Raw genomic sequence first — 22,652 nt, forward strand, 5'->3', positions numbered from 1 at the left:
TGTAGCGTGAATGGTAAGAACATGCCCTTTAAAAAGTAGTGGAGATTCACAGGGAAACCTAGAGCTCAGCACAAGTACCTAATGATTTAGACTAGATTCACATATGAATTGAACGTCAACCACTCACTGTGAAAGAGAGGGTGGAGAAGCTGCCAAGGTAACAACTGGATTTGTCTGGAAGCATAATTTCTGTGAACTGGTACAGTCACACATCCAGTATGTGCATAACTGAATTCTGTGAGCTACGGCTACAATTTCTGGCATTAGCAAGCTGACAATATGCCATCTATGTGGAGGTGCCAATTCATATAAACCACACAAATACCATCACATGTCCTGGCTTTGAGCCTCACATCCTGTTCCCTTCCAGCGTAATCACACAGGGCCTCATGCGTCAACCAGTCCTGTAGCACTCCCTGACGATATTGCTATGTACGTGATCAAGTCAGGCTGAGCTTGGATCCTTTTAGGATTTATTCCCTGCTTCTGCACTATTATTTCATCACAGATTTGCCCTCATGCATTTCACAAGAAAATGCAGCAAGTGTCATCAACAGCAATGCAGCTGATTTTATTTGAAAGCATAGATTTTAGTGAAGATCTGTCTTTCTTGGTTTCTTACGCACAAAAAGTGCTGCTGTGACACACGAGATACGTTCTTGGCATTATACATGGAATTATACTTACTTGACACCAAGAATGGCTCCAGGCAATTATTCAAGGACTGACATTTAAAATGACAATTCCCCAATGCAGAGTGTGATATATAAACAGAGCCAGAAGGAACTGTACTCCTGTAGACCTCATTATACTGGGATTACATGGCTTCCTCAGAAGCCTACTTAGGCTTTTAATCACAAATTCCTCTCAGAACCATGAAGTTGGAAGGGACCCCATAGGCAATCCCGTCCAACCCCAAGCTCAATGTAGAGAATTCAGAATTAGAGCATCCTCAAAAACTGGCTGTCCAGTCTCCCCTTAAAGTCTTTCAGTGAAGAGAAGCTACCCCACTTTGTTCCAGGTAATTAGTTCCATTGTTGAACTGCTCTTACTTTTAAGGTGTTTCTCCTAACGTTCAGGTTTCTCTTCCTTCCTAAACCCTTTTTCTTTTGTGTCAAGTTTCTCAGATTGTAAGCATAGGGGCAGGGACTTTTTTATTAGTAATATCTGTAAACTACATTAAGGATTCTGCAGAACAGCAAAAATGGACAGGAACCTTTCCAACCTAAAAAAACAGTTGTACTGTATTTTTTGCACCATAACACTCACTTTTTTCCTCCTAGAAAGTAAGGGGAAATGTCTGTGCGTATTATGGAGGGAATGCCTATGGGTGGCATGCCTACGGATTTTCCTCCTCTAAAAACTACGTGCGTGTTATGGTCGGGTGCGTGTTATAGAGCGAAAAATACGGTATTTTTGTCACCTTTGAGCTTTTTTAAAACTTGAAAAAAAAAAATCAAATCAGGTGGGTCACAAAAATACATTCATAAATAGGTAATTCACAGATACTTCACATTCATTCAGCTACATACCTTTTGGTAATGTATACTAAGACCATATAGCAAAATATTTTTCTTTTCCACTTCCTTTGCAAATTTAGTGAATCTTTGCATTGCACTGATAAAAGACACATTTTCAAAAAAATCCAAGTATACCTAACAAAAGGAGAGAAGAGAAAAACTAATTAAAAAAAATAATTAAATTCCCAAGAAACAAATAAAAAAGTAAAGAATGGTCCTAATAGTATCTGTAGGCAAAAAAAAAGACCTCTGGCAGAGAGGGAGGTCCTTTCTGGATCACAGTGAAACCTTCTCCTATTCCTGATGCTTTGATGGTGCTCTACCAGTGGCGGAATGAAAAATGGGGTGGTTTAGAGGCACATCATGAGTGACCAAAGATCTACAGAATCTTAAGCTCTCTTGTTTCACTGACATGCCTCTAAACTGAGCTTGAATCTAGCATAGTTAATGCCCATCAACTGGCATCAATGGGAGGAAGCAAAAAGGATACACACAACCAGCTTCCACAGGATGGTTCCACTGCCACCTGGTCTTAGTAAAGTGTGACAGGTCTGCCACAGATCTTCACAACATCACCATCAGTCGGATTAGGTTGGCCAACAGATGCAAACATAATCACACTTCCTAGGGAGCAAGCTTGACTGGACACAGTGAAACTTACTTCTGATTTACCATGCAAACAATTGCAAAGCAGATACCAACCCTGCAAACAATTGCAAAGCAGATACCAACCCATACCAACCCTGCTTACTATTTTAGTACATTGCTTTAAAGGTTATTCTGGTTCAGAAATTTCCCTTTAAAATTTCAGCTGGAGTTAGAGGTGACAAGATACACACCACCAACATGATTAGACAATCCTAATCTGGAAAAGCATGGAATTTTACAACAAGTTGTTGGCATTCATCTGTCTCAAACACTATGTTAGCAGGACCAAAATGACATCCCCAGGGCGCAAGTCTAGGCAGTGTATATGGAGGTCCTGGCCTGCCCAGATGACAAGACCCTTCTCCCAGCCTTGCTGATGTGGTCCAAAGGAAAGCATAGCAATACGGCTGGCACCAGCTTGGCTGCAGAAGTTGCTGAAAGGAGGCGTAAAGGGCACCATCCAACCTTCTTAAGGGCTCCACTCCAGATTTTTGTAGAGGAGTCACAGGTGAGAGCTGAGTGCTGGGTGTGGACCAAAGGTGGTCAGACTATCCCAGAAGGAGCACAATATGTCCCCTGCCAGAGGCACTACCCCTCCCCTAAAGCCCCACGCACCCTTACAATAAGTATTCAATAAATAATATAGCTTTGACTTGCCTCTACTTGGTATCTATTACATGTTACAGAGGTGACACTGATGCTTAAAAACAGAATCTCATATGTAGTCTGATGTATTAGAAAATTTACTTTATAATATAATAATGTAATATATTAACTTACCAAGATAAGAACAACAGAGTATAAAAGAGAAGCATTTGTGTTTTCAAGTATTTCTACTAACTGATGTGTTTCTTGGAAGTTAGACAGGTTATCCTAAAAAAAAAAAGTTTCCAGTTAAGAAGAATGCTTTCAAGATGCATAATGTACTTATTTAATTACACTATCAACTTTTCTTGCTCAGGGAGGCTGTGGCCCACCTCCCTCAAGCATACTGTAACAAATGAAGCAAATGTAATGTAAATAAAAGGATATTATTCCCTAATTTACTACTTTCTCCCCTTCCCTCTGTTGTCTTTTTTGTGTTATTGTAAATCCCTCAGGGGAAGGACCTATCCCCTTGTACTTTATGAAGTTGATCTCCACTCAAGTGGTGCTATATGACCAATAAAATAATACATTTGTAGTATTGCACTAATATTACAACTGGATTCCCCTTTCCTATGCATTGTAGGGTTACAGAATCTCAGGATTTGTAATGGACAAAAAATAATCTAAGCAAATTTCCCATAAGGAAAGAAAAGTGCCATTATGGAGCCACAAACAAATGTAACTTCACTGTAGAAGAGAAAAATTCTGCCAAGGCAACACAGCAGGTGCATCAAAGAAATGTATTGGCAGAGCAAATAGAAGAATAGAAGAATGTATTTTTAAATAGCAATCTGTCTAATATGTTAACAATCATATAAATAACTTCTGATGAAAATCAATTATCTCATACAAACAAGCCAAGTTGCAGCATAATGAAAAAACAGGATTGCCTGATTGGGAAAAAATGTCTTACTGATTACAATTGAGGTAATCATAGAGACACTTTGGGATCAAAAGCAGTAAGGATTTTGTGAAGCGTGTTATACTCTTTCAAATGTACTTAACCGTTTCCCCTAAAGTTATGACTTTATGAACGTATAGTAATAAATATAGTGGAAATAGTGTAAAAAATGAAATTTAAAAGACAATAATTGTTCTAATTTAGGAATAACTTTCTACAATGTATTAAGAATATGAATACAACTTTAAATGGGATGTATCTGGTTGTAAAATAATATCAACATTACTCCGCCTGAGTCAACAGTCCAAGTATCAAACTGACAGAACTGATGTCTACATATGACATATGGCTCTGTTAAACTAAAACCTGTCCTTCACAATTGCAGGCCTGAGTTTCATCAGTTTGACAACAGACCATGAAGCTTGTAAGGAAGCCAATTTTACCAAGGACAATGCATCTAAGTGATGCTGTAAAGTTAAAATATGTGCTCGGAGACTGCCTTTGATCTTCCATAATACTTACATTTATGCAAATAAAGTTGTAGCATTGTCCTAGTAATATATTTTGTAGATGACTTTCATTTTTGCAAGGGGACGTTGATATAGCTTTAACCAGCTGAAAAAGGAAATTAAGATTGTATTAATGAATACTCCCCTAAACAATGTTGTTATCCTGCACATCTTAAACCACAAACCACTGAAGAATCCATGTGTTAACTGCAACTTTTAAACAATGTAAGTAACACTTTGTATCATCATACTCATGAACAGAACAAGCATACTCAGGCCCAGCTCCCACAATGGTTTGATGTGAACTAGAAGTGTTCATTGTGGGAAATTTCTAAAATATGGTTTAATGGGAACCAGGCCATAAACTCATTTCATGCCCAGCTATAGGCCTCCTTAGCCAGTCCAAGCAGAACGCTTTTCAAAATACTGGTCTGATCTGACTGTCCTGACTGACTGTAATAAGACCCAAGGAAGGAAGCAATGTATTAAATACCCTGGTACAAGGAGTAATTGATCAGCTGCATGTGTTCTGGGAATCTAAAAGGAAAACCAACTCAGGATGCCAATTCAACCCAAGTTATAATCATCCCTTGGGGGAAAAAATGCCAGAGGCCACTGCATTTAGTGGCATGCTAAAAAAAATACTTGTACATATCTTTCACATTGGAATTCTCCTTATGTTGATGATGTTGAGAATCAAAATCTAGTACTTACTTTCACATGGCTCTTCAGTGTTTCATGAAGGAGAAATCCTACTTGCACGGCATCTTCCTTCATATTAGTGAGAACACAAACTTGTTGTGATATGGTGTCTAATAAAGAAAATTTAAAACAGAGGGGGGAAACAGTTGTTATCATCATCATCAATTCTCTAACTTATTTCAGTAAACAATTATTTTAGACAGGGTTTGTTTTTATAGAAAGAGGAATTGTGTTTTCTGCACCTGGAAAAACGGTTTTATGACAAGGGTTATATATGGGTAAATACAGGATTAGATATATCATCAACTACCATGAAAATACTCCCTCCCCCCAACCTGAGGATTGTTAAATTTAACTTCCTGGCTACTATTACAAGATACCATCCCTATCCAACTCAAAGACAACTCAAGTTTGTGAAAAAAGAACTGACCATAAACAGCCCAGTGTTTTATCCCATGGGTCCCTTTGGGAGGAAGGGTATTCCCTACTCTTTCTTTTTTGTGTTGTTTGGCAAACCACTGCATGTGTAAAAACCACGATTCAAAAGCCACTGTAACTCTGGAATAAAAATGAACTTAATAATATAATAAGCTTTCTTTGTTCTATTTCTGTTGGTGTAGTTGTGTATCCATTTCTCCCACTACATCTATCATCCCATGATCAAGCCTTGTGTTCCATGCACCCTTCTACTGCACACTGCACTTAATTACTTCCTCTGTTGCAGCAAACAATTGTTTGCATTTGCCCTCCAAAATCAGGCTTGCAAACAAGCTTCAAACCATGCTTTATGATTTTGGTTTGGAAGGCAAGCACCAACCAGTTGGGATGCAAAGAGCATACTATGATTTGCCTCAAGCCAGGAAAGTAACCAATTACACAGAGTGTGCAAGAGGAAGAGTTAGTGTGCTTGTTCCCATATTGCATAACTATGATTTGGCACTGCATATGAACTGACCTACTGGGTGCAATATTAAGCAGCCAACAGTGCATGCAGGCAGGATGCATGCAGGAGCAAAGCATTCACATAATCAAAGGACATTTTAATAGAATCCCATCACTGAAAAAACAGGCAGCCCAGATAACTGATCTGTTCCCCTATATGACCAGCTACAACAAATAATAATAATTTCAGTGCACTCATTTTTCACCCCATCTGTTCATTGGCTACCTAGGATTGCATTCTATGTGAAGAAATACTAATGAACAAAGCCCTAAGTGTATTTAGCATAAAAAACTTAGATATATGATTATCCTTTGTTACACAACTCACTTAATTCAAGTGGGATTTGAGCACCCACACTCTATTCCTGTGATGTGGGAGCAGAGCAGAAGATACCTACACTCCAGTAAAGGAGCAGGGGGAAAGAGCGCTACTGTCAATGCAAGTGCAACTAGGGGTAAGTTAGATACCACTGACATAAAAGGAGTATGTTCATTTGAATGGAGGAGCATGTGGCTGCACAATGAGGTATTAAGTCCAAGCAGGGCATAATAAGTGATTTATTCCTTGACGGCAGCCTCACTGTGAATATATTAATTTCTAAACATTAATTTCTCATTACTGCTAGAATTTGGGATCACATAATTCAGTAGTCAAGCAAGTGTGCAAGGCAGAGCTATAGTTCTAAAAATTATAGGTTCATTCTTCACCTATTTTTGAATGCACATTTCAAGGTATCCCTGAAAGGGAGACTGAAGCATTACATGTTTCAACTGGAGGTTCAAATATATAGTTGCCCTAGGGGAAGAAATCCTTAAAGAGATTTTTTCAGGATGTTTTTGTACTATCCAGGTTCTAACTACTTTTCTAAATGAGTCATCCTAACTGCAGGATGAGGTTTCCCTATTTGCAGACTAATAATATGAGAAGGGGGGGGAGAGAGACAGACATGCGCCACGTTGTCTGCACATCCAGCAAGTTCTTACCTGTTTTACTTCAAGAGCATTAGGAATGCTTTTTTTTATTATTAAACATGTTCTATTATTTTTCCAACATTGGTTGTTAAAGAAAGACAAAGCTAAAAAATGGAACACCATTACACTTTAAGAAATCATTTTATGAAGACAGTGAATCAAATGTTTAACATATTGGAACCACATTGTTTGGTACTTGAATGATCATTATATTTTTCTTACCTACATCAGTGCTCAGTTTAAAAGAATGGAATGTGTCCTTTATCAACAGCTTATATTGCCTACAGCACAAAACTTTAGCTAAGCTTTTCTAAAGCATTTGGAACTTGTTAGCTGTATTTGCATAGGTAGGATTACATTTGTAATACAGATCACCAAATACTGCTCACATAATTAAAAGCAGATGATATACTAATTTCTTTTAAACTCTTTAATGTCATATCTTAATTGTGATTTGATCAATCACATTGGGAAACAACAAGGTATGATTTGCATTTATTTGTTGTAAACTGCTGCTCAAATGTCTAGGGAAATATTACTGAATAACAACTTAATGTTTGCACGGCGCTTTCAGATGGTCATAGTACTTCATATTCTGTATCTTACTGTAATCCTTATAACCACTACCATGTAGCTGAGCGGAAATTTGGCTCCCTTAAGACCACCTAGTGGCTTTATGGCAGAGACAAGATTCAGCCCAGTGATTTCCTGGGTCATAGCTCAGAGTCACAGGAATGGGGAGCCTGTGACCTTCCAAATGTAGGACTACAACTCCCACCAGCCCCAGCCAGCATGGCCAATGGTCAAGGATGACTGGCAGGGACTTCTGGAGGGCCACCAGTTTCCCATCCTTGCTATGATAACTCTCCCTAATTCTGGCTCACCAACAGGAATGGGAGAGAAATTTGATTCAGTTTGCATTTAAAGCCAAACCTACCAAATATGTGAACTGAAACATAGCTATCCTTCAAATTTTACACTCACGAAATTGTGCAGTGCCATTCTCCAACCAGATACTTCTAAGACTCTAACTTGCTTAGCTTCTCATTAGGTACCATTGGTCAGCTCTTATCTTCTGATAATGGATATACTTAAAGCAGGTTAATGTTTAAAAGTTTTATCCACTGTACTGCTATACAAAATAGTCTTCGATTATTATAAAACTGATCAGCTACTATATTATGCAAAATAAGAGGCCATTAAATCACAAAGTTAATATGATCACACATCTATAAAGATAATGTTAACCCTGCCTCTCCTAACTGCACCTCCCTTTTTACATTGGATTCCCACATCCTCACTTTTTACATGATTGAAGCAAACTGGATTTAAACACATGGATATGTCATATTAGCATGGCCCTGGTATGACATATGGCATTCTCCTTGTGGTCTCTTATCCAAGTTCTGGCCAAGTTGTGGAGAGCCAAATCTCATCCCCTTTCATTATACCTGATCATACAGTCTGTAAGATAAGATGTATAGTTTGGCTATGTACAATCCTAATTCTGCAGGAGAAGCTCACAACCACTGATTCAATCAATAAAACAGTGGCATGCATTTGCATTAACATAACCTACAGAAATGGGTCAACTTCAAACACTTGCATACCATTGTAAAATCCCATTCCTAAATATATTACATGGAAAGAAGCCCCATTGTGGTCAATTTATATTTAGGGTTGGCATGTAATGTTGCTGCTGTGCAAATATTTGCATTTTCATAATTCTCATGAAGGGTTCAGTGAGACTGCAGCTGGGCTAGTTACTGAAGTTGTCACACCTACTGATTTATAAACAGCAGCTATACTACCTAAGTACAGTCATTTCTAAGACAGTTGCCATTATGTAAAATATCACCTAAGGAGCTATAATAAGTATAGGCATATGCTCGGAATAATTGAGGAAAGGTGGCTTGAGACATATACAAATTTCCTTTTATACTATGTACAAATTCCCCTATACACACAAATCTGGAATAATTCAAGCAACCTAGGGAATATGCTATATTGATCTCATCTGTTACTTTATATGCATTGAAGTCATTCACATAATTTCAAAGGGTGCTCTCCTACTATGCTGTACTCAGTGTAGATCAACTGCAATTAACTGACTTAAGTTAGCATATAATTTCTCAGCAATTAAAAATATATTTAAATGTCATTAACTTCCATAAGATGTTCAGAGAAAACTGAATATTTTACAGCTGGATAACTTTGTTGGAAATATTTGTAGAACAAAAAAAAAGAAGAAATTGTATTCAAAATTCAATAGTCTTAATAGTCAAGTACCTTTGTGTGAAGACATCATAGATTACTGACTGGTATAACATTTATACTACAGAAGCAGAAAAATCTGAATGACTTAAGAAAATATTTTATAGAGTCAGTATTTGAACAGAATGTACTACCCAATTGTACCAAAAGAAGAAGGTAAAGAAGAAAATAGAAAACATAAGATGTGTCTGGATATTTTTAGTTTCTACTAAAGTGACTAGTAGAGCATGTGCCAAGAAGTGCTCATTGTAGAGAATAAGAAAATCCATATCGCTTCAGACTGGTTTGTTTATGTAAATTAAATTCAGTTTTTTTAGTCTTGGCATTGTTAACCAGTTTAAAAACTTGTTAGTCTGAGCTTGCACAGCAGCTGTGGGTGGGCGAAACAAGTCTGCACAACAAATACAATGTTGCTTTGCTTACAGAATATCCCTAAATACATAGGTAAACATACAAGATGAAGTGTGGTTCTAGCTCATTGTAACTAGTTCCGTATTTATTTGTAAATCAGTCCTGTACATAGGAAATCCCCATATTTAAGCAGCTACAATTGTTTTAGATATCTAAGTGCACCAGATATCACACTTTCCCGTGAATCTTCTAAATGAACAAATATATGCAAAATGAGGAGCCAGGATCCAATTTTGCTTCTAATTTGTAAGTGAAGTTTGAGTATCTCCTTCACACAGATGATTAACTTTCAACAACGGCCATTCAACTGAAAACCAGAGTAGTAGACTTAAAATTTAAACCACTTGAAGAATCAGGTCCAAATGTTTTCAGAATACACTGTTACAAAAAATAAAAGGCCACAGTGTGGCAGAACCATAGTGTATCCACTGACTAATGGCTCCTAGGGCTGGTTTCCCTATGCAGAGAGAGGGAATTGCACAGAACAAGTCCCTACAGACACTGCAGATGAGAAAGCAGCTCAGTCAGGCTCAGTTGGTTCTCTTCCACTGTTTCTCTAAGAAGCTACACTGATTGCTATCACCATATCCTATGAGGAACAGCAGCAGCTTGTGAGGAGTTTGGAGACAGAAAGAGAGATCTCTTTGTATCCAAACCAGTCAGCTAGGACTTCTTCCTCTTCTTCCTCCTCCTGGCTGCAGACCTTTGTGACTCTTAGACCAGCTCCACAGCACTGCCCCCTGGGAAGTTACTGAATTTGAACCTAGATTCTCCTACTTGGCTTGCCTTGATTCTCCATGTGGACTGACATCCTGCTTTGACTTTAGCAAGCTGTGTGCTGTATGTAGTCTAACACCCCAAAGACAGGTCCCTCCAAGAGATGGAGCTGGCAATACAGTGCTAGATGGGATTTGATGAGTTGGGACTTGCTGCCAAAGCAGTCGGAATCAAAGCCCCAATGTCGCAGATCTGCCTCAAATAAATGTGGAGTGCAACACTAAATGAGATGTGAGAATCTGTCATGGTGAAGTGTGAAGGTGCAAGGTGATGGCAAGGTGAATGTTTACACTTCTCACTAAGAAAGAATCTGTAAAGGCACTTTTAGAGCCTTGAAACAGAAGCCAATACAAGTTGAATCTGTGCAGCAGCAACCATGATGTGTAGTGTCACTAGCCATATGGATCTTTCACACTGCATCTCCCTGCTGGTGCAATGCCCATCCACAGAACAATGAAGTCCTCACTAATGTCTTGATTATGTACTTCCTGAAGTTCTGTTTTCCCCTTGGATAGGCTTTCATTTTGGTTGAAAGGTCAGCATTGTCTGACTTGAATCAGAGACAGTGCCCAAGGCCTATTTTCCATTTGCCTGGTTCCTTTATGCAACTTTACATGATTAAAGGAATAAGCTGAAACTATTTATGTGGTTTTATTATTTTACCAGTCAACTTTAATTTCTAGTGTTTTCACACACAAAATGTGGTTTCATCTTGGTGACTATATGAACTGGCAGACTCAAGGACAAGCACATACCCTTAATTAAAGAATCAGCTGCATACAGATCTCGCTTGTAGGTCACCTAAAGGACAGATAAACCTAATTAGTTCTTCCACAAGTTTTCAATAACACACACACACACACACACACACACACACACACAATGTACCTAAAGACCATTTTCCACACTGAAAGACTGTCAACACATAATATTGTCATTTTATTATTGTTGTTATTTTTAGTAGCCTTCAATCTCAAGGCTATGTACAAAGCCTAATGGATGAACTAAAAAACAGTTAAAACACACACAAACACAAAATATGATTTAAAAAAACACACAGAATGTATGCATAAGGCAGAGAGCTATTCATTTAGCTGGGAAAGCTTGTTGGGAGAAAAAGGTCTTCAGTTATTCCCAGAAAGTGCAGATAGTGGGTACCTGTTGTGTCTTGACAGGAATGTTGTTCCACAGAACAGGGACAGCCACACTGAAAGCTCTGCTCCAAGTTACTGTATTATATTTAATTATATCTTAATTATATCTAAATTATATTTAAAAAGCACTAGAAGCCATGAGAAAAAATGTAAATCAGAAGATCTTCCAAATCTGTATTTGTATTAAGCTTTAAAATCTGTTCAGTATTAATTTTATAATTCTTTTTAAAAATGGCTACATTTGGTTTACCCACATATGTCTGCCATATTCTTTCTAAGAGTGTTCACCTTTATTCTGTTTTAGTGAAATAGTAAATTTACCATTTGCATATCTTCATGTCAAGAAGTTCATCTAAATTACTATGATAATTATATTGCTTCCCTTACTATGATAATTACATTATTTCCCAAAATCTAGAGTTAACATCTTTTATTTTAAAAAAGAACAATCCTCTTGCTGTAATACTCTGAATGTATTACTAGTTCTGATCTAAAAAGTACTTTGGAGCAGGAGTGTTCTTTGAACAAGACACCTCATAGAGGAGAGCTCTTATGTCAGTTTTGGTAGTGAAACGAATAGGTTGCTCTGAACCTCACATGCTTAAAACTGACACCAGAAAATAAAGAGAAATTACCAAAACAGATTTTATTTATTGTGTGTGTGTGTAGTAACAAATGTCTTCTATAAACTGAATATACTGCATAGTGAGACCGAATGATATATAAAACAGTTGTTACAGTATGATTTTAGCATAGACATAATAACAAAAATGTGGAAGGATAAGTCCTAGAAATTCTTTTAACACAAGATGTATACACTATTTTTTTAATTAAAAAATGTATCTCCATTCATTTATAATTATGTCACACACTTTAATGATATTGTAGTAATCCTTGTTTTTTAGAGATTAAGGGTACAATCCAAATCCCCCTACATGGTGGCAAGCGCAGGAGGTGGTGGAGGGAGAAGCCTGTGTCAGCCTAGAGCTGAAGTGGCAACTGGGCCTGAAATAGAACCAAGGCGATCATAGGATGCAGTGAGAGTGGCTTGGGATCCAACAATACTTGGCTGGCCCAGCCCTAACCCCTCCAGGAAACTTGTTTCGGGCTGCTGTTGACACTTCTGTCCATCCACACATTCAGCAGGTGGAGTGGAGTAGCACACAGACAGAATGACATGCCAGGAAGCTGACTTTGCCAGGAGAACTAGATGGAGAACAGGGAGACTTGAATTCTCCTGTAACTTGTGTTTTTATGTATTTTTACCTCTATTCAACATATTAAAATATATATGTTTGATGTATTTGATATAAACACATCAAAATGTGCTGTGTGTATATAATATTATATAAAATAATATTTGAAGAGTATCGTTCTGTATGAGCTAAAAGAGAAGTCTACCAAAGTTGTGCCATTTCCATAAACTTCCTTTCTTGAATCCTGCCTAGGCACTTAAAACCAGGGGAGAATGGGTTTTCCTAAGAAAAGCTGGATCAGGCTGATGAGACAGGCATCTCAAGGAACAACCTGCATCTCAATTCTACATTGCAGAAGATTTATTACATTCATCTGTGGCAGTGAAAAGTTGGGCATCTTAAAAGTTCCAGCATGGATATACAGCTTGTTATAATTAAATTGCATTCATGGTTTGTAGCATTTGAGCAATATTTTTCAGAAGTGCAATCATGTAACTATCATCAACTTTCCAAAGCTTCCCATTTACTAAAGAAAAATGTTGCTCCTACCTTCCATAAGTCAGGGGGCCCTTCAATAAGTTTCGCCTTTGTTTTGCTGTATTTTAGTGCCAGATGCAAACATTCTGTTCCATAATCCAGGTCATAGTCACTGCACTGTAGACAATGTTGAAACAAAAATCATTGTAGCCTACAGAATTTATATACAACATGGCATTTTAAATTACTGTTTCTCAAGCTTTACAAATATACAAAGTCGCAATTGTGTACAAACTGACTGAGCACCCTAGTCCAGGTGCAGTCAATGTTTGGCTAATAGACCTATATCAGTTGCACTTGCATGATGAAATGTTACTGCCAACATCAGGTTGTGCCACCATGGTAATCACTGCAGAGGTCCAAATAAGCCATCCTGATCCATATAATTTTCTGCTTTATACTGTTATATGCCACATCAGATGATGATAGCAGTTGCTCAGCTAACAGTATCAATACTGAGATTATCATATCTGTTTCAGATTCGGCCTACATTGCAAGCACACACCATGAACGTACTACTGTGCTGGCACAGCTGTAACTGTACTTCTCCTAAACATGTATTTTCTAGTATAATGCCTCACAGCAACAGGACAGTAACCTAACATTATGTAACTTTGCCAATTTACTCTCAATAAACTGAAAGTGTTATGTCAAGAAAGGGCTAGATTATTTCCTGAGCCAAGATCTTCTGTAATTCTGTCCTTTGTTAACTGTGCCAGTGGAGAATTGTCAGAGTTAAAGCCCTTTCAATTCTGACTATACTATTTAAGCACAGTATAGCTCCATAAATGGTAGAATCCCTCCTGTAATGCATCTGAGACATTCTGGAATACTTCAAAGCAATGCAAATTCACCAGTCACAATTAGTAGCTTTCCCTCTACACATTCTTAAATACGGGGGGGGGGGTGTGAAAAACAGAAAAGCAACAGGAAAATGAGCTGTCCATAAATTCCTCAAAATGTTTGTTACGATCAAAATAACTAGCAAAATTTAAATCAGTATGAGGTAGATTGAGATGGTGAGCAGTAGTTAAGTTTAGCTGGAACAAATACAGAATTTCAATACCTCTTTTTTTAAGTGATAGCAGTAAGTACTGGTTTTCAGGAGTAAGAGAGGGAAATAAGCTAAAGCTTCCTGCAAGCAGGATTTCTTGTTTGATACTGTCGTTTACCAAGTCAAACTCTCCTGTAGCTGTGGGAGATGCTACAATAGGTGTAGCAGTCATGCTGTGAACTTGCATTTCAGAAACTCAGTAGAGTATAACTCCAACCAGTATTTAAAAAACTATTTTTAAGGCAGGTGGAATGGGTCCCTCTTTCAGTCAGAGGGCTATTCCATCATGGGCAAATTTCCAGAAGCCACCTGCCAGTGGAGTGTGTGGGCAGAGGTAAAACTGGTCAGAGCCTTGGCTGTGACTTTTATCATTCTGCAATAAGCTGTATCCCAGCCATGGACATGTCTGAGGTTTCTATGCACCCACATAGGGTGGTTTCACGTTTCACCTTCCCCAATCAAAACAAAGAGAAGACACACTTAGAAGAACAAGCATTTGTCCATTTTGACTGCAGAATCAACTACACAGACTGGTGTAGGTTGTACACACCCAACACAAAAACCTTTTCATCCATTTTGTGTGGATAGTTGTGTGGAGGTTTAGTATATGTAACATAATTATACAAAATGCTACCATTTGGTGGCAAAAAAACCAAAAATATAATTTATTAAAATGAATATTTACTAATTCACTCCCCAAATAACACATGCAAGTCAGTTGCCTCTTACAGTATGGTGGTGGGGTGTGGGGGTGTGAGGAGAAGAGTAAGTTTCTTTTTTAATTGCCAAAATTCTTACCTGATGATATGCTTGATGGATTATATCAAATAAGAAAGCCTGAGGCATTTCACTTGCTCTGTACTTGGCACGATCTAGTGAATGGTCTAAACATCCGTCAGCAGAGGAAGCAATAACAGTGGAGACAAGAGGACAGATTGCTCCTGCTGCCTTGGAAACCACGAAAAAAAAAGGGGGGAGAGATTTTAAACCCAGATTTACATGTTTACTTTAGTTAATCTCTGTTTAAAGAACAAGTCCAAGCAAATTTAATATTTTGACTTCCACATACACTGTTGGCCTGATCCAGACATTGAACTCTTCCTGATATATATTGCACATCCTATTCTGCATGATGTCGATGAAAGTTGAGCCTCATACTATGGGAACAGACAGCTGCATGCATTATTTTTATTATGTTGTAGCAAACAGTGAAAATTAACACTAAAACTTTTCCCAAAAATGTTTAGCACCAGTCTTTCATATTTGTGAAAAACTATCTAAAGCACACACATACCTATCGTATTTTCAGAATCTTCTATTTATGGGAGGCAAAAAACTTACTTCATTATGGAGGCTGAAGAACCACCTGACAAATTATTTTGATTGTTCTGAAATATGGAATGAGTGTAACCATACTGTGGTGGATAAATGGCAAAGTATTAATGTGACCACTTCACCAAACCCGGATCTATATTTGAAACCATGACCACGGGAATGTGGAGAAACATTCAGATGGCCCAAGCCATCAAATTAAATATGACTCAGACTCTAACGGCATCTTTTTTAAAAATAATTAATTAATTAATTAATTAATTTTCCATATTATTACAAATCAAACCAAATTACTTTAATACAATTTCATAAACATGGTTAGTGAAATTCTGCTGTGTTGCCTTCATAGGCTTATAAATATCTTAGTTTCAAACGTTGATGGTAAGTAGTGAATGAATTCGTAGGACAAGCAATCAGGTAAAAGTTATGACACAATAGGTTAAATTTAGCCAACAATTCTACAACACTACACTGGAATATGTACTGCGTGATTAAGTATTTTGAACTTCAGGCAGAGACCACTCCTAAGCAACAGTCTTTACATCTGTCTCTTGCTCAATAAACATTGATAATTCAACTCTGACAGAATTAGTTTCATTTTGTCCATCCTCTCTCTCACACACACCATTTGGTGAATTGTCAGAGTCTCCTGGCTATTCACCCAATTGGTCTTATTTTCAGTTCTCAACTTCCTTCTGATTGGCTTCAAATGCCAGCAATAATCATGAAGATAGTCAGGACTTATGCTTAGGAAAATAAGCATGTCTTAGCTGGAATCCTGTCCTCTACTGCAGCAGAGAAGAAATTGAGACACGGCAGTTGTCTAGGGCTGACCGTTGACAACAATGGTAGCATTATAATACACTTCCTCATTTAGAGGCATAACATTACACCACTGAAGAAGACAGGAGTGTGACCCGAGAAAGCACACAATACTGATTAAGCTCTGCTCTTCCCTTGCCATTCCCTATTCCACCCACTTTTTGTCCCTTGTACTGGTGCCAACGGAAAGGGCAGCAGTGATGTGATATATTGAGACTGAAATCTATCCCAGTGTATCTTCAGGCTGAGCAAATGCACAGGAACTTAGAAGAGAACCTCTCCCTGCCCAGGAGGCATAAATAAACTCAGGGATAGTATTGCTCTGTAAATGAATATGATTAATGTCTTCACATCCTAATTAATCAAACTCTTTCCACATATTACTGCACAGAAAATATTATTTTACACCATTGAAACAACTTCCATTAGTGGGCATTCAAAACCACATGTATTTTCTAAACTAAAGTAGAAGAATTACCTGTGTATTTATGTTTTTAACAGGTAGAAACATGTACTTCTATTCAGACATCTGCGCTCCCACCAATTATATCTCTAGTAATCAACATGCTTCAGCCACATACTGTAATTACCACTTCTGTTAGCAGAACTGTCTTAAAAGAATACTTACCCTAAATTTACAGAATACCACCTTCAAAGATAAAGCAACCACCAGCAATTATGAGATTAAAATATTTCAACTATTTCCAAAAAATATTTTGTTGTATATTTGAACATTAAACTGATACCGTATTAAGCTACTCTTTAGCATTAAACTGATACTGTATTAAGCTACTCTTTTAGCGTTAAACTGATTTTAGAAAAACTATTCTAATTTAGTAGCCAACAAAATCCAAGATTACTTCACAGCAACTTAATCACCAAAACTTATGACAACATTCGTGTGCCTGTTATTGATGTTTTCGTTCTGCTCTTTTGTAAGACCTCAAACCCATCCGATCTTTAAGTAAATGTCAGGGATGCCAACAAAATTTGTCCACACCTGGCTTGGAAAGAAGCTTCTAGGGTTCATAAAAACCCACCTCCCCACAATTATTCTCCACAATTACCCTTCATTTCAGTAGTCAGGTGCACAGCTTCTCCCCATCCCCAGTTTTACTAACTGGAAAGTCACACAAGAACTCAGGGCTTGATAAACGGTGCAGCGTTGACTTGATCAATTTAAGAAATTGAGATTTGGCTTTAGTGCATCCAGGAGTTCCCCTGGCAAGCGAGGGAAAGATTGGGAACCTCTCTTTCCCATGTCAAGGAGAGGTTGTCAAAGGACCTACAAATACTCCTTTATTGGCCTTTACAAACTAATGTTCAAGAAGGACTAAAAGACAAAATGACAGTGTGGGGACAAAAGCTGAGCTGTCTTTCCAGTAACAATACTTTGTGCTTGTTTGGAGTCCAATGTGGCTGGTATCAAGACTCTGGCCCAGGATTTGTCTGTCTATCTTGTACAGTGGTACCTCAGGTTACAGACTCCGCTAACCCAGAAACATTACCTCGGGTTAAGAACTTTGCTTCAGGATGAGAACAGAAATCATGCTCTGGTGGCACAGTGGCAGCAGGAGGCCCCATTAGCTAAAGTGGTGCTTCAGGTTAAGAACAATTTCAGGTTAAGAACGGACCTCCGGAACAAATTAAGTACTTTACCCAAGGTACCACTGTACAGTAAAAAGGTAAATTTGTGGGCGATAAATAAATAGTCCATGGTATTCGATTGAGACTACAAAACAGGCCTAGACAGAATGGTTACACACTAGAGTGGTTTCGGAATGTTAAAAAAGACAGTACAACCCAGAGTCTTAAATTCCTTAATTTGTAATGCTGAGAATGAACTGTTGAACCTGTGTAAACTACTCTGTGAAAATGGAGAATGATGTCATGAGTCACTGAAGAGAACATTTAACATAATTTTGAATTAAAGAGAAGAGGGCAAATTAGATCCTTAAGGCTGTTTACCCAGCTGGAAGGGGCCAGTTTTAGAACTTGTTGGAATAAGGTCAGCAGGAAGGAAGTTTTAATCTGTTTATTCCGAAATGCAAAATGAATAGATAATCAGAAGCTTAAAGCAAACTTTGAATCAATGACCTGACACCTGACACCATGGTGCATATTAAGCAGACTTCAAAAACAAAGGTTTAATGTACACAATGTATATTTATAATGCATAATTACAAAAGTGGATGTCTACTAAGTAGTAATTTCTATTGAATTCAGTGGGGCTTACTCTCAGGTGGGTGGGGTTAGCATTGCAGTCTTTGTTTCAAAATTTCTTCCTTTACACAGTTTCTACTATGTTTCTGAAAATCCTAATCCTAATTTCCAGTTAAAACTGCTTTTCTCTTGGCCATAAATTTACAGCTATGCATAAAAAGTTCCACACACATGTGCCTGCTTCAACTGAGCACAGGCCAAAGTACATTATGGCACTTAGCATAACGGTGATGGCAATGGAGAAAGCTTGCTTCTCCGTCATCACTGTGTCCAGCAGAGCTCTTTCAAGTGGTGAATGGGCTTGTGCCATATGACCAAGAGAGCATTGCTATGACACCCTTCAGTAGCCTTGTGTATACTTGCAAGGCACTTTAGGCTAGAGGCAAAATCACTCAGATTTGGACAGTCAGATACCAGTTACAGCAAGTCCAAAGGAAGTGTCCAGAACCCTGTCTGTTCTATCTCTACTGGATCATTTTGATTATCGTGGTCTGAGGATGTGGACCAGCGCTTAGAGAAGTGCAGCCAGTGTGAGACGCAAAAATAAAATAAAAAATTGTCCCTTTCTTTAAAATTCTTAAATTGTTTTTTTTAAAAGTTAAACAATCCTTTTTATTTTTTTAACTACAAAGGGCTATTCACTTGTTATTTCTATCAAAGACACCTCTAATTTCTTGAAATGCCCTGATTCTGTCAAGATACTCTAGAAAAATTACAATCAAATCCTAAATTTAAAAAGCATTCATTTTAAGGAGCAGTAATTATTTCTTTAGAAACAGTGGTTTTCTTAAGCTACATAACTTTATTTCTAAAGATCTGTTCATAATAGATAAGAATTCCTATTCCTATCAAAAACAGATACACAAGCAAACTGGATTCTAGTCAGTAGCTGCATTATTTCCTGAGGATTCAAGGTTCCCAACTTTGTACTGTATTCAGTCTAAATTAACCAATGTTTCCTTTTGGTTTTTACTGCCTAATTTTACCCAACAAAATCCTTTCATGCACAAAGAAGCTTTGTTGAATTTTTTTCTACAGTAACAAGTTTCGGAAACACAAGTCTCCTTAAATACTACCTGCTCCACTGATTCATAAACCTGTTAAAAAGGTGAAAGTACGGAATAAAAATAGGTTTCAGTTCATAAAGTCCATTAGGAAGGGTTTCATTATCTTTTAAAAAGTAACATCTAGGAATTTCAAAGTTGTAAAGGTTTAGAACTCTACAATGAGTATCATTACTGTGCTCTCTGTGCACAATAAGTTATTGGGGAGGGGAGAGTCCAAGTACAAGAAATATTTCCTAGAACATTGGACTTGTCATAATTTAAAAACAGTACCACTTAAAACTGTTTTTCTGCAGCCTGATTTGAGGTAGTCATAATTTTATAGCTGAATGGTGTATAGTGTCCCACAAGTTATGAATCACTGGGAGAGTCCTTTAGACTGCCTTGGGGGAAATAATATTTCACTAATGAGCACTATAATGAAATATCTAAAATTTGAAGGAAGCCAGGAATAGGATCCAGAGGCTGTACCAGACCTCCTCCGCCTCAACCCACAGCTTGTTGGCTTCTTGCCCAACAACAAAGGAAGTCAAGAGAATCAAAACATTACTAGAAGGTTCAAAGCATACCTGAAAATTTAAACACCGAATAACATATACTGCACGAGAAGGATTGCATGAGATCAGTAAGCTTTGGGGAGCAATAGAGCACTCAAGGATTTTGCAGGGGCCCACTCTGCTATGTCAAACAAAACCAAGCCAGAGCAATTTTGCTGTCTCTCTTGCAATTGGTGAAGAAAGAAGGACAGCTTTCCCTAAGTTTTCAATACTGCACAAGAACATTTGCTGCATTTTCTATCCGATAACAAGTTGCTGCAGGTATGTGCAAGCACAGTAGCTCATTTTGTGATAGCACTAAGGCAAATTAGAAATCAGAAGAAAGGCACATGCCTTAAGGATGTTGATCATTTAAGTTACAAAGTTGCACTTCTCAATGAAATGACATGCACTAATTGCATTAGGAATGTTTTCAGCTAGTCCCTGGAGCCTCCATGTATGGCTTGGAGAGGGGGGCGGTGCAAGCCATGAAGCAGCTTAAGAAAAAAGAAGCACAGCAGAAAACCTTGCTTCTAAGGAACCTTCAGTCATACAAATAGTATCTAAAAAACAATGAAATTCACCCACAAGCAATTTTTTTTAAAACCCTTCACTGATACTGTATATTAAGTGGTGTTCTTGAAGTGAACCCAGGAGCAAATAGTCCTCGGAGCACTAACTTTCTGAAAAACAGTAACGGGCATAACAACCAGAAAATGCTGGCTCTTATAGAGTTCATCTAGTTATTATTCTACATGTTCAGCAAAATGAAGTAGTAGGGTGAACTCTACCATGTCAAGGTTGTTGTGTTTTTAATCTCTCCAAATAGAAAAAGAAGGGAGAAGAACAACCTCATAGATTCTTTTTTACTTTAAGCGAGTGGTTTGTTTGTGCATTTCACAGAGGTGATTTTTTTATTTTTATGAAATGCCCCCATTTGTAGCCTGAAACAGTGTACCACCCTAGGACAACCATGACCTAAAGCTAGGGCCCCCCAACATGGCAGCCATTGGGTTATTTGATTGCCTGTTTGGGGGATGTTGATTGCTTTTTTTGTCTGTTTTGTTGCTGGGGAGTTGTAGGGGGTTCTGAGCATCACCAGCTGTGATTCTAGGAAACTAGTATTTTGTGAGACCCATGACAGTTCCTTATGGTGGTAACCATCTAAGTAGTTCTGCTAGCACAAGGATTCTGCTTGCGTAACAGAACTTTCCGTCCTCACCTTTCACCGTGTGCAAAACTGGAGGGAAACCCCAGAACAGATTTAGATGGGCACATGGAGAGGAGCAAGAGGTGAAATTCTGTTTCACAGCCAAAGTCCATGCCCTAGCAGAACTACTTTGTTGGACACCACCCTAAGATTTCTAAACATGCCCTTGGGCTCAAAAAGGTTGAGTATATATCTGATCTAGAGCTTGTTCCAGGGAATAGTGCATTTTATAAACAACTGATAGAAAGGATGACAGAATTGCCATCTTTCACTAGAATGCTGTATAGTGGTAACTGTCAAACAGACTCAGTGGACAACTGCTCAGTTTTTCCCCACATTTGTCTGCTGCAACCAACATACAGTATTCCTAATTAGGAGATGGAAAATGTCTTCACAAGCTTAGTAAGCATTCTCAGAAACTTCATCCTAAACATATGCACAAGGGTATCTTTATGTGAGGTTGACAAAGCCTCTCCTTTTCTTTAATGCAGCACTTGTGCAACTGTTCTGGTGTTCTACTGTAATTGCAGGTGCAGCTGGTTTTGAAACAGTGTCTCCAAACTATGTCTCATCTTACATGTCAGTCACCTATACAGCCAAAATCAGATATCCAACAACAAAATTTCATTCTGAAGTATAACAAAATCTATACACATAAATTTCTTATTGTGCTGCTCTAGGAGCAGCTGTATAGTTAAAACAGCTGTTTCAGAATTCCATTCATAATAAAATCAAGATGATTCATCCTATCACTATGCAACTTGGCATAGCGAATCTACCTGGCAAAGGGTTTAAGCTAGCCACATTACCAAAAAGAAAGAAAGGGGGGAAAGCAAAAAAAGGAAAATGACTAAACTTAAAACAGTTAATTTTTTATCATTGAAGTGCAGGGGGATTCTGTGTTTTCTACAATTCTGGGGTACCTTCCATTTTTCCTTTTTAGTTTAAATTATGTAAAAGAAAAGAGATACTACAGGGGTTTCCCTTTCCAAGAGTTGGGTGGGGATCCACTGTGTGTTCCTAAAGTTATGAGATTTCAAAGTTTCCAATTTAAACTAAGTGTAAGTTAATTCAGTACATGCTCATTGCCAGATTGTTGTTGCCTAGGTAAAGTTGGCCACCTAATGAAAAGAGAAGACTCCCTGGAAAAGACCCTGATGTTGGGAAAGATTGAGGGCACAAGGAGAAGGGGACGACAGAGGATGAGATGGTTGGATAGT

The 22,652-nt window shown here is 38.0% G+C and overlaps 1 protein-coding gene across 1 annotated transcript in view; it reads right to left on the bottom strand.

Annotated features, from left to right (window-relative positions):
* CRPPA (CDP-L-ribitol pyrophosphorylase A) overlaps positions 1 to 22,652 on the bottom strand; it is a 50,698-nt gene that overhangs the window by 18,319 nt on the left and 9,727 nt on the right. The window contains exons 3-9 of the mRNA XM_053410025.1: positions 15,044 to 15,193; positions 13,204 to 13,308; positions 11,060 to 11,105; positions 4,941 to 5,038; positions 4,240 to 4,332; positions 2,949 to 3,041; positions 1,533 to 1,655 (exon numbers count right to left, since the gene is read on the bottom strand). Coding sequence (XP_053266000.1) covers positions 1,533 to 1,655; positions 2,949 to 3,041; positions 4,240 to 4,332; positions 4,941 to 5,038; positions 11,060 to 11,105; positions 13,204 to 13,308; positions 15,044 to 15,193 — 708 coding nt within the window. The remainder of the gene's footprint in view (positions 1 to 1,532; positions 1,656 to 2,948; positions 3,042 to 4,239; positions 4,333 to 4,940; positions 5,039 to 11,059; positions 11,106 to 13,203; positions 13,309 to 15,043; positions 15,194 to 22,652) is intronic.

This window comes from Podarcis raffonei, chromosome 12 (genome assembly GCF_027172205.1).
Source record: "Podarcis raffonei isolate rPodRaf1 chromosome 12, rPodRaf1.pri, whole genome shotgun sequence".
Taxonomy (NCBI): domain Eukaryota; kingdom Metazoa; phylum Chordata; class Lepidosauria; order Squamata; family Lacertidae; genus Podarcis; species Podarcis raffonei.